The sequence below is a fragment of the Macadamia integrifolia genome, chromosome 6, assembly GCF_013358625.1.
Source record: "Macadamia integrifolia cultivar HAES 741 chromosome 6, SCU_Mint_v3, whole genome shotgun sequence".
Taxonomy (NCBI): domain Eukaryota; kingdom Viridiplantae; phylum Streptophyta; class Magnoliopsida; order Proteales; family Proteaceae; genus Macadamia; species Macadamia integrifolia.
This window is the reverse complement of record NC_056562.1, coordinates 31,276,310-31,291,958: the sequence shown is the minus strand read 5'-3', so window position 1 is coordinate 31,291,958 and position 15,649 is coordinate 31,276,310. Positions and strand designations below refer to the sequence as shown.

The 15,649-nt window shown below is 38.3% G+C and overlaps 1 protein-coding gene and 1 long non-coding RNA gene across 7 annotated transcripts; both read left to right on the top strand.

Moving 5' to 3' along the window:
* The first annotated feature begins 2,133 nt into the window (after positions 1-2,133).
* LOC122081782 (probable fructokinase-7) lies at positions 2,134-8,102 on the top strand. Its single transcript, XM_042649060.1, has 7 exons — positions 2,134-2,370; positions 3,677-3,873; positions 4,413-4,625; positions 4,758-4,955; positions 5,089-5,229; positions 6,120-6,236; positions 7,622-8,102. The coding sequence occupies exons 1-7, from the start codon at positions 2,352-2,354 to the stop codon at positions 7,754-7,756; spliced, it is 1,020 nt and encodes a 339-aa protein (XP_042504994.1). The 5' UTR covers positions 2,134-2,351; the 3' UTR covers positions 7,757-8,102.
* A 1,134-nt stretch (positions 8,103-9,236) lies between these two features.
* On the top strand, positions 9,237-13,871 carry LOC122081783. 6 transcript variants are annotated; one of them, XR_006141215.1, is made up of 5 exons: positions 9,237-9,406; positions 9,490-9,521; positions 12,961-13,074; positions 13,389-13,505; positions 13,617-13,871. It is a non-coding gene; the product is annotated as an uncharacterized LOC122081783 (long non-coding RNA). The 6 variants fall into 6 exon arrangements; XR_006141217.1 differs by having other exon boundaries at positions 13,344-13,505; XR_006141214.1 differs by having other exon boundaries at positions 12,961-13,230.
* The last annotated feature ends 1,778 nt before the right edge of the window (positions 13,872-15,649 follow it).

Sequence of the window (15,649 nt, the reverse complement as noted above, 5' to 3'; positions counted from 1 at the left end):
AAACTTTGGGTTCATCGTTAATTCCTATCCTCTATTGTTTATGGTTTGAAGTACTTAGATCACCATGGGTGGAGAGAAATTGAATAAAAACAATCGATCACCCAATACAGGGAGTCAGTGACGAGTGGTGTAACTTTGGTTGAACTTTGGATCCATTATTAATTATCACACCCTATTGTTCATTGATGGTTTGAAAATTATAAAAAAAAATAAAAAACTTAATCTGAAAAAAAAAAAAGATAGACACTATATTGTAAGTTTACATAAAGAGTGTCATTATTTAGTTTAGTTTAATATAATTAATTATTGAGAGGTGATTTGCCGCAACAAACTTAGTACGAGACGTAAACTCGGACGTCCTAAATTTGACTTCCACTAGGCACACCTTGGGCCACTCACATGGGGGGTGTTTAATGCTCTTCACTACTTTCAGTGAAAGTTGAATGGTTCTCATTCAACCCCCGTATGATCCAGTCCATGCGGTTGTGGGGTCAGTGAGGATCCACGGGACTAGTCAGGCTGAAGGCGTAGATACCTGTTTGTTAGTAAAAAAATAAATAAAAATTTAACACCCATTGGAAGGGGTGTCAATCGATCGGGCCGATCTGGTTTCAATTGGGCTTGAAGACTTTCAAAGGTTGCACTGTGTCCACCCATTTAACTAATCAAGATTAGTTATTGAGGGCATAGTACGCTTTATATTCGGTCAGTCAGCCTCGAGCTACAATCAAGCTATCTTAATCCAACTTTAGTCGGGCCTTAACCGGGCTACGGACATGTTTAATGTTAAACGGGCTTTAACCTGTTTTTAAACGGGTCCTCTTTAAAATGTGCTCTTATATTCTAGCCCACTGATGCAAACCCAAAATGACAATAAATCAATAAATGATACAAAATATAACCATTATTTAAAATGTGAACATGTATTTACTTTTTAGTTTTACTCTTTAATTTGGGAGGTAAAATAGTTATTCTACAATCATTAAATAGCCAGACCAAGTCGGTGCATAATAGGCCGGTCTCGATCGGGTGTTATCGATAGGTCTCGATCGGGTGTTATCGATAGGTCTCGATCGGGTGCTCGACCGATCGAGCTCAAGCCCATCACGTTTAATAAATAGTCTGGGCCAAGCCGATCTATAAATGATCGGTCTCGATCAATTTAGTTAGGCCAGGCCACGAATTGACACCCCTACCCATAGGTCACCATAGGGACTAATAAGAGGGCATGCATAAGCATCTAAAGGAAAGGGCAGAGTGGTTGTTTCACAACCTTAGGTGAGAGGGTGTAAGAGGAATATATGATTTCCCAAGCCACTAGGAGAGGAAATGGTGGCATCTTCTCTCAATCTCTCTTTTCCTCAAAATAAAATGACTTTACTTCTCTCTTCTATACTTAATTATAAGAATCTGAAATCAATTGATTTGAATCAAAATTGACCACGATCAATCAAATCAATTTCTACCGATTCAAATCAAAATCGACCCTGACTGATTTGATTCCTTATTCCTGTTTTTGAAACCTTTGCTCTATGTCGGTTGCTGAACCTTATCTCTCTGCTAAATAAATATGGGATGAGATCGAAAAAAAAATCGTCTGCAATTTCGATCTCATACAATTCCGTAAAATATCACCTTCAGGGGTGGCACGTCTATTGATACCAATGCAATGATTTAGATCTGATTTAAATACATTTTCACTGATTTAAGGTTTTATTAGTTGTACCAGATCTGGACCAGTGTATTGGTATCAATACACGTGTCACCCCTTGAAAGTGATATTTCACGAAATTGTACGAGATCGAAATTGCAGACGATTTCAACCTGATGAGACCGTGAATTGGGTTGGTAGCTTATTTATTTCTTCCTTTTTACTGAGTGTGTGTGTCTACACGCGCGCGCTCGAAAGGGAGAATGAGGTCAGACGTTCCATTCAAAAATGAAAAGTATCTGGTCAACCCTTTTAATTGGTTTCTAATTTTTAACCCAAAAAAAGAAAAAGAAAAACCCCCTTTTAAGATTTTGGGTAGAAAAAACCTTTTAAGATGAGGTAAACAATCCAACGACAGATTTAAAATAAAAAAATAATAATAATAAAAAAACCACCACCATTAAAGAAGTCGGTGAGGTTGGTCTTGGTTTTACAGCTATATGGAGAGGGGACAGTCGTCATAAGAGAACGGACCCTTCTTGCTATTGTCACTATTCTCTTCGTTAATTATCAAAGATTTCACCAACCTCATTCTTCTTCTTCTACCTGTACCTTTTCTTTCTTTTTTCCTACTCTGAGTTCATCTTTTAGTTCTTCTTGGTCTGCGCAATCTGTTCGACCCTCTTACGTTATCATCAAGATGGCTAACGCTAATTCAGGTGCGCCCTTTTCCCTTCGTATTTCATCTTTTCCTTAGTGGGTTCAGCTCAAGCTCTTATTTGAAAAACACGAAAATTGATTAAAGAAATCTCTGCAAAGGATGTCTATTAGTCTGAAATTGATTTACTTCTCTTCATAATCTATGCTTCATAATCGGCTGCTGTGATTTCTTGGTTTGTTTCTTATGGATTATCTTAATTTTTATTTATCTGTTTAGTAGTCAAGTTTAGTTCAGGATTAGGAATTTTGGATTTGTGTATGCTTATTTGCTGAAGCGGATAGCCGCATTAGATAGAACCTTGGAAGGTGGGTTCGTGGGAAATGTGGGTTTTATGTGGCTTCTCGGATCAACTTATACAAAGAGAAAATTTTGAAAATGAGAAATCCTAAAAATCATTGGCTATGCTGCTCTTCAGAGCATCCGAAATGGTTAGATCAGAACTATAAAGACTAGATTTGTTTCTCCACTGGACCTATTCCTTGATTCATTCTTCTTTTCTCATTTCCTTTCTGAAAAGATTTCTATTTCTTTCACTAACACATAGATGATATATGTGCTGAGGAAACCCTTGTTCTATTGGTTGGCTTTCAGAGCCAAATCCAATAGTAAAGCAAGAATTTTTCTTCATATAAGGTCCTTCTGAAAAACAGAAGCCCAGTTGGCTTGATTGTGATCTTACTGGTTTTGGATTCTGCTAGTTTGTAGTTTCAAGCAGATATATCAACCTTTTCCTGGAATTACCGTTGAAGTTGTTTTCGATTCAAGATGTCAGTGGTCTGTTAGATAGGTCAACAACTGTAAATAGGATAGATCTGCCGTTGGTGGATCCTATTTAAACTTCATTCAGTTCATTGTCTAATTCCTGCTTATGTGGGTTTAGCAATTGACCACCTTCCTTTCATATTCAGGGGGTTTGGATCGTATTTCCCGTTGTTCTTAACTGCTTCATAGAAGATAAAAATATTATACATTGTGTATTAATTTTCCATGAGGCATATATACACCAGTTGGTTTAGATTTTGTTTCCTGGGAGATTAGATTCTGCTATTTCATGATTGTATTTCTATTAAATGAAATCAGTGAATGTCTCTGTCTATTAACTTTGGAAGGGAACAGATTTAAGGCTGGCTGGTTCAATACCTGATGTAGATATATACTTCAAATCTAAGACAAAGCAAGGCAGAATGCCCTATACATTTTTTGCATGGCATATTCTGTCCAGGTTTAAAAGATATTCTCAATAAATGTGATTCAATCATTTAACTTCTGAGTTGTCACTGATCTTTGCAATTGGTCTTCTATAGGTGTACCGAAAGCTCTTCCTGCAGAGAATGGCTCACTTATTGTGTGTTTTGGGGAAATGTTAATCGACTTTGTTCCAACTGTTGCTGGAGTTTCCCTTGCAGAAGCACCTGCATTTAAGAAAGCCCCTGGTGGAGCTCCTGCAAATGTTGCTGTTGGGGTTGCAAGATTGGGTGGATCATCGGCATTTATTGGCAAGGTACATTTGATCATTGGACCTACTTCGTCCTCATTCATGCTTATCACTAGTTTCCTAGCAAGCCTCTTATATGCTTTATTTATGCTTGAGGTCTATCTATTTATTTTTAGGGTAAGGTTAGATCTCTGACAAGATTTAGATATAAGGAAACATTTTATTTACTCATTTTCTGATACTATGATATTCTTGTGTCCCTGTATTTGTGTTGTCATGTGTAGTTGGCTAGTTGCAATTGTATGTGTCATGACATTTATACTTGTATGCCGCCAGCAATCATTTTATTTTATTTTTAATGTAGTAATATGTATATGACAGCATACATGATCAAGCGTAATAAGACTTTGTTGTATCTGTACATCTTGGGGGCCTTAATTCAGACCTCTATGTCCGTGGGGTTAACCCTTTTGTGTATGCTATTTAAGCCAATGTGTATGCTTTCTGTTATTTTGGATACCACGCTTCCAGTAGGTCCTTGGTTTTTATCCCATCATGGAGCAGTCCATTACTTATGTTTTTGAATGGAGTATTCTTTTTCACAGGTAGGTGAGGATGAATTTGGGTATATGTTGGCTGATATCCTGAAACAAAATAATGTCGACAATTCTGGCATGCGTTTTGACCCTGGTGCACGGACTGCACTTGCATTTGTTACGCTGAGAGCTGATGGTGAGCGTGAGTTCATGTTTTTCCGCCATCCTAGTGCAGATATGCTTCTTCGAGAGTCGGAACTTGATGTGGACCTTATTAAGAAGGTAAATATTGTGTGAGTTGTCCCCTCACCCTTGGCAGGATTTTCTTAAGTTACACTATGATGTCGAGAGTCATGCATGATACAACCCGAACTTATATCCTTAAGTTCTTTTCCCTGTTGATTATAAATGCAGGCAACTATATTTCACTATGGTTCAATCAGTTTGATTGAGGAACCATGTAGATCTACGCATATTGCTGCAATGAAGATTGCTAAGGAATCTGGTAGCATCCTCTCTTATGATCCAAATTTGAGATTGCCTCTATGGCCATCAGCAGAAGCTGCTCGGCAGGGTATAATGAGCATATGGGACCAAGCAGACATTATCAAGGTGTTGTTTTTGAAAATCTGGTATTTAATCCAATACCAGTTCTTACTGTTGCATGCTGATCATTCATGGTACAGAAGTGCATTCCATTAGAAGAGCTTAATCATTATGAGTTAATTTTATTTTGCACGTGCAGGTAAGTGAAGATGAAATTTCATTCTTGACGGGAGGAGATGATCCTTATGATGATAATGTGGTGATGAACAAGCTTTTTCACCCTGACCTTAAGCTTTTGCTTGTAACTGAAGGGTCAGATGGTTGCAGGTATTACACCAAGGTAATAATACTTTGTTCTTACTCTGGCTTTTAAGCATGTTGCTAGAAGCCCTTCAAGAATTGAACAGATAGTAATTTCCCACCCTTCCATACCTATGATGAAATAGTTCCACGTGATGCATGCTACTTTAACTGTCCTGAGAATTTCGTATGTGCCTTCATTAGATTACATACTCAGGGAATGCAGGTTGTACTCTGCCAGCAAATAAGGATTCCAATGACTAGGTCTGACTATCGAACCAAGAAATGGTGATTTAGTGATTATGAACTAATAAATCCATATACAAGGACAGGTTGAGGTTTATGATCAGAAGTTAGATATGTGATTTGGACCAAATGGTGAGACTAAATGACTAATTTCTTTCTTGTGAACATACTACACTCAATTCGAACCAGCAAAGCCTTATTTAAGTATCAGCATGAGACAGGTCCCAAGTTTGAAGTAACTGTGTAACATTGGTCAACATTCTTGTCTTCACTGTGCTCCTATTTATGTATTATATATTGATTTCGTTCCGATTCATAAAGAGTGGATGGTCTTGTAACTGTTATAAATTTCCCTTTCAAATTTGTTGGTTGTGTCTCACACGGCAAGCCAGCAGATTCTCTGCACTTATACCACTCCAGTATGATTCCAGGGCAATATCATCTTCAATATCTCCACCCTGCTGGATGACTAAAAGATTGCCACTCGAGGGTTTTTCTTGGTCATTAATTTTAGTTCTTTCTAGACATACAGCACATCAAATTGATGGTTAAGAAGATATTTTGCACTGGAGTTTTCAGCATTTGTAGTTCTGTTTCTCAATCTACCTAACGTTTTTTTTTTTCTTTCCCATTAAGTTCGTCTACTCTATTGTTCTTGATCGATATTCTTCAATATTTGTGCAGGAATTTAGGGGTAAGGTTCCTGGTATTGAAGTTAAAGCTGTTGATACAACTGGTGCTGGTGATGCATTTGTAAGTGGGATACTGAGCAGCTTGGCATCTGACCTAAATCTGTATAAGGTATCTTTCCTTTGTAGATGAATTTACATTTAGTGTTCCTCTTGGGGCATGTTACTGATTTTACAAATTAATTTTGTCATATAGAGATAATTAACTGAAATTTGTTGTGTTCATGCTTTCTTCTGGGTATGTTCTGAGCTTTATTTTCTGAATGTTGGACATCTTCTGTCAAGATTCTTTATTCTGGATTGCAGCGTTTGTGTCAGTGAAATATAATTCTATCATGAATTTGCTGCATGAATTTTTTCCTGTAATTTCTGTTGGTCCCCTTCCACAATTATCTCTTTGCTATCATTCAATTGTATGACCTGAATTACTTTCTGTTCTTGGTGTTCCATGTGTGTCTTGAGTGCAATTTTCGTTCCTATAAATAGGTACATGAGGTCTGCCCTTGGAAAGAACTAGAGATCCTCCATAGAGGGGATGCAAGATTGATTAGCTGGTAGCACATTGCTTTCATCTTTTTTTACTTCTTTGCTGTATGGGAACTCCGTACCTCAAACTGTGATCGTGCGAGAGATTGTCCCCTTCTCAGTTCTGTTTGGATCCATTAGAGGACTAGTAGATTGTTGGTCTAGGTCCTTCCCCCAAGAGAGACCAATGGACCAGATGCTCACTGGGATAATGGGCTAACAAGGTTTCTCTTATCAGAATGAATTTCGGCTACACATGTGATGCTTGGATACCTTTTACCGATTTGATGTACTTCTCTCCTCTTCTCCTAACACATCACTGATTTTTTTTACTGATTTCACTGCAAGGAAACAATTTGTAAACACATTTTGAATCCCTCCATATAGTTTAGATGAGATTTCGTTGCATCACTACCACTTCCTGATCTTACCTGTGACCCGATATCTGATTTCATACATCTGTGTATTCCATGTAAAACAAAAAATCTATATGATGTAATCATAAGGATGTGTGATTCACATTATCCAGGGCTGATGCCATGCACATTTATGTGAGTCCAGGTTTTTGTCTGTCCAACACAAACCACAGAGCAGTGTCCTGCATGACCACCTTCCCCCACACACAAAAGAAGAAAAGTATTCAAAAATCTGTTTGTTGACTGGTAGATAGTGGAGGATTAAATAAAAATAATTGTGATGTCTTTCTGTAATGCATATGATGTGCCAAAACAATAGCCATTTATAGATGGTCATTCATCGACTACCATAAAACAGTTAGAAGTTACGGTGCATAGGTCAAGCATCTGCTTCTTATGTGGACTGTCACATGCCTGCATGGATTTTCTTCTCGGGAAACCAAATGGGTTTGGAAAGATGAACATAAATGCTATTTTCTTAATGAAACTTCAGTCTGAAGTGTTCTCAACATCGAAATTTTGGATCGCTTAAGCAGGTTTTGTATTTAAATGGCAGGATGAGAAGCGGTTAAGGGAGGCTCTTCTGTTTGCAAATGCCTGTGGCGCACTAACAGTCATGGAGAGAGGAGCTATTCCTGCCTTGCCAACAAGAGAGGCAGTCCTTCAAGTCTTACAAAAATCTGTAGCATGAAAAGAGAGGCACTTTCACCCTATTGTGTAGTTCTGTAATTGTTTTTAAGGGAATTAATGTAAGTTGGTTTTCTGTTGAGGTAACAATGTACTTTCTATGCTTCCTCTTGTGAACAAACGGATTCCAAACCCCCAAGCTCAGCATGGCTTGTGGCCCATGAAGAGACTGTTGTTACTTATGCGCAATTGTATAACAGAGGAGAGGACTATTAATAAGTTTTGGAAAGAGAAAAATGTAGACCCAGAAAGAAAAAGGAAGAAGAAATGGTAGCAGTAGAAGCTGCCAAACTTCTAGTCCTTTGCCGATGGTTGTTTGGAATGGAATTAAGAAATCTTTTTTCATGGAATTCTACCTTGTTTCCTTTATCTTGTTCAAATGCACTTGGCTGATAAGATTGTCTCCATCCAGATGAGAAGCAATGGCAACTGTTCCAGAACCAATTTTAATAATTTGTTCTTAGTTAATCACTCATCGAGAGGAGCAGCAGGGCGCAGGAGAGCCATAACCAATTGTTTCAAGCACAAGCCTAACATCACAAAAGACTACCGCAAAAAACAGTCTAGTGATTTGGGTTTTTTTTTTTGGTTCTTGGGAACCATCCTGGTGGAACGTCGACGGTAGAAACAGTGGTTTTGGCTGGGTGATCGCTGGAGTCAGTTGGACTGCTCGGATCTTCAACCACTGTCCCTGCAACGATAAGGATGTGGATCAGGTTCTTATACAAGAACGGTTTGCGTAGAATGGTGGTTCTGGTAGATAACCTGATCGGCTCTCCAAGGGTAAAATAGTGGTTGAGGCACCACTTTTCTGACAGTTAAAACCGTTACCTTGGACCACGCCATTGGCTTAGAAACGATTCTGATAAACGTATAATTCATTCACTGGGTAACCCCGGTAGCAGTCACGGAAATTGATTCGGTCCTGTGTAATAATGAAAGGGTTTGGTTTTGGACACTCCATTATGGATCAAAATGAGGACCTCTTCTTTTTTTTTCGTTTTTGTCTTGTACGAGAACTTGATCCGCTCTCACTCAAAAGTCCTATACTCACCGTAAGAGTTTCCTTTTCCTATCTTTTGTTATTATTATTATTATTATTATTATTATATAACTAATGGGGTTGATAGTCTAATGGTGAAAATGCCTTTAATCCATCACCACTCAGAGTGGACTGATATATCCCTTTTGTTTTTAAATATATCTCTTTTCACCCATATAATGGTAAAATAATGAAACAAGTGTTTGATTACTCATCTTTACGGCAAAATAAAACAAGTATTAGATACTCATCTTGAGGGTCACGTGATATTAGGCGCAGTGGATCCAATTTCATTAGCAAAGCTTCTTTTTCCACCCGTGTGGCCGTACCAAAGTCCTGGTCTCCCACGTGAATCATGTGCACTCCTAATGCGAGCCGGTAATGGCCCCAACACATTATATTACCAAAGCAAAGTCTGGCCCATCTGATCTGTCGTTTAGGATTGTATTATTCCAACAGTAGGACCCGTGCCGCTGTGCCACGTGGGCACATATAGTGTAGCGGCGGAGCAGATCAGACTATTCTACGGCCGCGAGTCTTTCCCTCCCTTGCGAATCGGGCCCGATGGCTTCCGAGCAAGAGTGAGAAGCTCCTGTCATCGCCTGCACAGAGGTCTCTCTCTCTAAAATTAATCTTCGTATCTGTTGATTGGGCTATCATCTGACATTTGTGCAATTATCTTCTCCATTTCTCAGATAATGGAAGAGGAACAGCTTCGATTATAGAAGTATGTCTGCTTCTACTACCCCTTCTATTTCATAGTACTTTCTCCATTATGTTTGCTGGTAATCACTGATTATTGTTGCTGTGAAGTTCTTTATCTTTCGATCCAGTTCTGTTTTCCATTCCAATTGGGTACTATCTCTTGCAAAAACCAGTTAATGCGGCTAATGTTTGTAGTATTCTCTAGCCCTTCTTTTGATGTAATTTTCTCAGTATGGTTTTGGTTGTATTTTGGTTGCACAAATGCGAGTGAACCAAAGATAAGTCTTTACACTGGCTCACAGTAATGGCCGTATTCAAATAATAGACATGGGGGCCTATCTCTGCAATCTTGTCATAATCATTGAGTCTTGGTCAGATTTTCTTTTGCACGTCCCACATGTTTTCACTTGGAAGCACGACCTAACCAGATGGGTAAGTATTTTTCCTACCTGGGCAGGATAAGGTAGCTTGGTCATACTGGCAGAGTACAAAACCTGGAAGCTTGGTGATTCAGTTAGCTTTCTTGGTAGCTTTTCATTCAGGTGAATAGTGTTATAAATAGTCAAAAACACCTTCCAAGATTGATGTTTTTGAGACTTGAAGAAGTGTTTAAAAGTTTGAATGAATGTGCTGGACATGATTTAAGGGGTTTTGTCAAAATCTGAAATTTAATTTTAGTAATTTAGATGAATGGTTGGCATCATTGTCTTTCGCATCAAATAAATTATATGGCTCCCTGTAAGACCAGTAGAATTCCTTATAAGATGGCCATAAGACAGTGATGTCTGGATCTGAATGCTGGGTAACAAAGAATAATAAAGTTAAATTAAGTGGAACTGAGATTTGAATGTCAAGATAGTGGAATTCCAGAGCAGAATTCATGTAGTGGAGTATTTGGGATAAGCCATATCAGATTTGAATGACACATGCATTTAGAGATTGAGAGTTTTATGAAAATTCTTGCTAGCAATTGCCGTGTGGGATGCTTTTTGGTTGCTGCATCCGCAAATTAGCTCCTGTTTCCCTTGTCTTCCTCCTAAATCCTGCTGCATAAGGTGACTATGGGCTGTACCATCAATATGTTACTTTTCTGTAAATGTTTTGATCTTTCTGTGGTTTAATTTTTTGGAAGTTGAAGACCAAGTGAATGCTCAGAAGATTATTCTGTCAGATGCTTGCTTTCATGGTGCTAAAAGCACAGGCCACTATCTCTAGTTTCTGTTTTCATGTTGTTGGATATTTTCCAACCATTCATTTTATAGATACATTTAAACTTGATACTTATGTCCCTATACATGATTATTACTAACATTTATCTACATTTCTGCTTTTACTGATCATAATATTGTTTATTTGGGTGTCGATGTTTGGAACTGTTACATGGTTGTGTACAAGTTCTTGCCAGTCTCATATCATGTTCACAGCCCATATGGTTAAGATTCATGAATTCTTGGAAGATTGCCTGAGAAAGTCACAAAATCAATGACACAGTCATTTGATTCTTTCAGATGGAGAGACGGATATATTTACCAGTAATGTCTCCTTGTAGCTTTGAAAGCAAATGTGGAGATTAATGATTGTTCCTAGTGGGACTGATGTTGCTTTTACAGCAGATCCTACGTGTATTTTATAGCCTTGTCATTACAAACTTATAATTGGGTTGTTTGGCCTTTTCTTTCTATTAACTCCATTGGCTTGTTATCCTTTTCTCCATTGCTGGTGAAACCGCTCTCATCTCTCAATGGACATAGGCTCCTTAACAAAACCTAAATCCTTGTATTCTGTGATTGCTTGATTGCTCTTTCTATTTGTTTCCGCATCATGTATAGTATTTTTTTTCTTCAGGATCAACCGCAGCGGTTGACCCCAGAAACTAGCAGTTGAGTCCAAGGTCGTCCACCTTGCCTGAAAGCCTGATTTTGACTCCATTTGTGGCATTCTTTCAGTCTCAGGTTCTACTGAGGCAGCAATAGTGGGGTAGTCTAACCGGCTTCACTCAGCAACATGGTTGGATCACTCTTATTTATATTTTATGTGGAACACACTTCTTTGGCTGCTTAGGAACCACCACTTAATGAGGTTCAACTCACCTGTGCAGACAAGAGCCTTTAATAGAAAACCTCTGAAAACCATTTCATCTTAATTTCTCTTCCATTCCATGAGAAAGACTAATGAGGTTTATCTAGACTCCAGTTTCCTATCCACTATGGTCAGCAACTTAAGGAGAGGAGTATTGGAAAGCTCCAAAAGAGAGAGTGTTTATCCTATAATAAGCCAACCTCCTTACAGTCTTGTAATCACTAATAGCAGGCACCTAATGGACTAAGGGGATTTTCCTGATCAACAAACTTATGCAAGGAGCACAAGTGATGCAATACCCTCCACACCTAGAGTGGAAAGGCAGAAAAATGATTGCAATGGTCTTTTGTTTGTGATAATGAATGAGAAGTGAATGCAGAAAGGAGAATAAATGAATGACTGCCAAATGAAGATCAAAATTTAACCTGGGTCCAGAGGGGTAGGATGGCAGGGGGGGGGATAGCGAGATTTCTTTCCTCTTAATGAAAAAAAGCAGCCACCGAGTTGAGCCCATATTCAAGTGATTGTAAAGAAGAGTCAACAGATTTTTAACACATTGAAAAGCACTTCATTTCAAGACCTTCCATGGCATGATAGTCTACAAGCTAATTTTGGCAGATTGGGAAAAGAAATCTTGATACCAGGGGCTTTCGAGGTGTAAACAAAGTTTTAAAAGGGGGGGGGGGTGAATAAGGCAGAATCTGAGCCTTCTTTTACTGAATAAATGGCCTCTTAATATGGTCCATCAATTCATAAAGATGCGAAATAAATTTGTGTAATTAGTCAAGGATTATCTATAACTTTTTGTTTTTCAAGGATTATATATAACGTCACTGGGCTGAGATGCCCAGCGAAGAAAACGGAGACAAGGAAAGAAATAGTTGAATTTGACTTTAGTTTGTTTTAGGTTATCCAATTTTCTTTTGATCTTCAGTTCAGGTTAATCTTATATTCTTATGTTACTTTTTCGAAAAATGATAATATTTGTATTTGGGCTTATTTTTGTCCATCGGTCATGCCATTTTTTGGTTTCCTAACTCCCCCCCCCCCCCCTTTTCTGTTTGTATATTCGACATTTCAAATTTGTCAATGAGTTGTGAGATTTAGTGTCGTTTCAGACCCCACCGTACCTTATCCATCATATCTGTATTCATAAATTTCATTTAGGTTGAGTGAGGGAAATTTTGGTTAAAAATTGCTACAAACATCTGTTCCTATTTGTCATCACTACGATGCTATTGGTATCATATTTGAAAGCATATTTTTCCAATTACTACTGATGGTCTTTCCTGGATAAATTATGGATGCATTTTTCTGGTGCTTATCTTGTGCTTCCCCTTTGTTGATGACAAAACCCCCATTGGTTAACTAACACATATCAGGTGTGGGTAGCAACATCAAAGGCTGTGAAGGATGAGGGAGCAATCAAACTGAAGCTATGTGATGATCTAAACCACCTGTTATGTAGTCAGTCTTACATGTGGATTTTAATGAAGGTAGCTGAGTGTAGGTCACTAAGTCAAGTTGCTGATATTTACTAGAATAGGTTCAAGAAAGCAGTACCACTCAATTTTCTAGACCGGAGGATCTGGAAAAACAAAAAAAAACTTGAAGCTTTGAACCCAGGCAGGACTTATGTTTCTGTTGCACATGTTAGTGTTCTGTTTATATCTGTGATTATCAATTATCATTCTCATATGTTTCTTTTTATCTTTCAGTTTTACCAGTTTATATTGCATTTTTTTCTCCTGTTTTATTTTGATAGGTAGGGCCGAAAGGAGAGTTGAACTCATGACCTCTTAATTTTTAGGTGTTGGTCCTTGCCAACTAAGCTACAAAAGAAAATTGGGGCTATCCCCAAGGGGAGATGTTGACGGCAAGAATTGAGCAGAGTCCATTTCAGAATCTCCCTTTGTACGTGCTGAAGGTATGGCATGAAAGTTCATTGCTATCACCCTAGTAGGTAATATATTGAAGCTTCTATTATTCCCCCTTATATTGTTGGTCGGTATCTTAAATCAACATTATGTTGTTCCAGATTTACTCGCGCGGAGCTGGTAATGTGCAGTCGAATCAGACACCCATCTGCTCCCTTGCCACTTCTAACCTGTACACAACAACTACTACAACTCTGCCTTAACCCATCTAAATCGGGTCAGCTGGCGAAAATTGCGGACGAACTTTTGTTTTTGTATTGTTTCCCTCTTATCCCTCTCTGGATAAGAATGAATTATTGTCTTGAGTACTAAATAAAATTCTGGCTTTCAAATGAAATACAAGTAATCCAAAATTAGATAGTGGGCCTCAATTTCAAAGTAAACCATTTAGAGGCTGCTGCTGGAACACTACAGCTTAAAAGTAATCCTGTTTGTTAATAGCGCACATTTTATCCACTTCATTTGGATAGACAGATAGAATGGACTCCAAAACTTGCAGAAGCAAGTCCTAACTATCATATGGTTGTGCATATTGGATCAGGTTGATGGCCTATGAGGTTCAGAATGACCTGTTAATGGTGGATCTAGGCTTTGCATTTAGAACCTTTGTCTTGGTTTCCTATGTTTGGATAGAAATTACTACTAGCCTGGTCCTTGGGCCACTGTAGGGTACCGATCAAATTGGTTTTGCTGTGAAGGTGTCATGCTTGGTTGGTAACTTGTCAATATCAAGCAACTGGAGAATGTGAGAGAGAAGAAGTGAGTTTTTTTGTTTTTGTTTGTTTGTTTTTTTTTTCAAAAGCACTAAGTTGTTCTCTCATTGGGGCTCTGAAGTCATGAAACTCAATTAGAATTTTTAGCTGAGAGTATCATGACCATCCTCTGTTTGGAACTCAGAGCTTTATGAGCCTTGAAATTTGTCAATGAGGAATGAGGGATTGAAATGAAGATGGATTTCATCACTACCCCTGATGACTTTCATTACCTTGTCAATAGGAGCCAACTTTTGTCGGTTGCTGCAATTATATCACATTGTGATGATAGAGAGAGAATATAATTTTTCTCAATGGTCAAATGATTTAGAATGTGTGGTGGGGGTGGGGGTGGGGGTGGGGGAGGAATATGGATAAAAGTTTCCTGTCTGCTCAAATCCTTTTTTGGGGTCCCCTTTAAAATTTAATTATTCATTTTTGTTTAATGACAAACAAGATTACTAATAAGAGAAAAAATAGATTAGTACAATTTATGGTACCATGTTCAGATTTTTCTTTAATATTGGTTTTTTTTATATATATATATATATTGTCTGTGGGGGGTGGGGGGGTGTTGGGGGATAGATTTCCAATTTTCCATATTCCTAGTTGATCTAGCTAGCAGATGTACTTGTTTGACATACTCCCAAGGACATGAATATGTTAACAGATTAAAACACTTCCATGAACACCATGGAGACCTCAGAAGTAACTAATTTTGATCATTTCAAGACAATTCAAAACTTTGTTAGCTTCCCTCAGTCTTTCTTGTTGAATGAGTGTTTATGCCTGTTTAAATCCATTCAGTTCTGCAAAATCCTGCTACCAGTATGGTTTCTACAGATGATGGATTAAAGCTGCCCAACCCACCTTGGCTGAAACACTATCAAAACTGCCATCATTAATAAACACTGGGGGAGGTATGTGTCAGTAGGAAAGGCACATTTTAAAGCCTGAATGGATTTTGATAGATCTCTACTCCAATCCTCTTTGGCATGGTTAGACTGGGATCATCACAGTTACAGCACTAAAGGCCCATTTGCTTGTTTATGCTGTTTCTATGTCTAAGAAACGATCTTTGGAATTGTAAAAAGGTGTGTGATTTTTTTCTTTCTTGAAATGTTTTCAACAATGTAATCAGGTTCAAGATACGAGTGAAGGCACAACGTTGCAGGTATGCAGTTCACGAGTGAAGGCATGACATTGGAGTTGTTGGTATGCTATGTGGAGATGAGCTTCAGAAAGATGAAGGCAGTTCGGAACATTGAGCTTCGCACAACCAGGTGGGAATCGGCGCTTCTAGATAGCAAGAAGTTTCAACAAGGAGTTGGGGTTGGGATAGGTAATGAAATATCAGGTTTTTCACAATTTTTGTCCATCCC

What these genes read in the sequence shown, in the direction of transcription:
- LOC122081782 (XM_042649060.1), top strand. An exon ending in CATCGGCATTTATTGGCAAG is followed by an intron (nt 3,874 to 4,412) that starts GTACATTTGATC and finishes TCTTTTTCACAG; the next exon opens with GTAGGTGAGGATGAATTTGG. An exon ending in CTGACCTAAATCTGTATAAG is followed by an intron (nt 6,237 to 7,621) that starts GTATCTTTCCTT and finishes TTTAAATGGCAG; the next exon opens with GATGAGAAGCGGTTAAGGGA.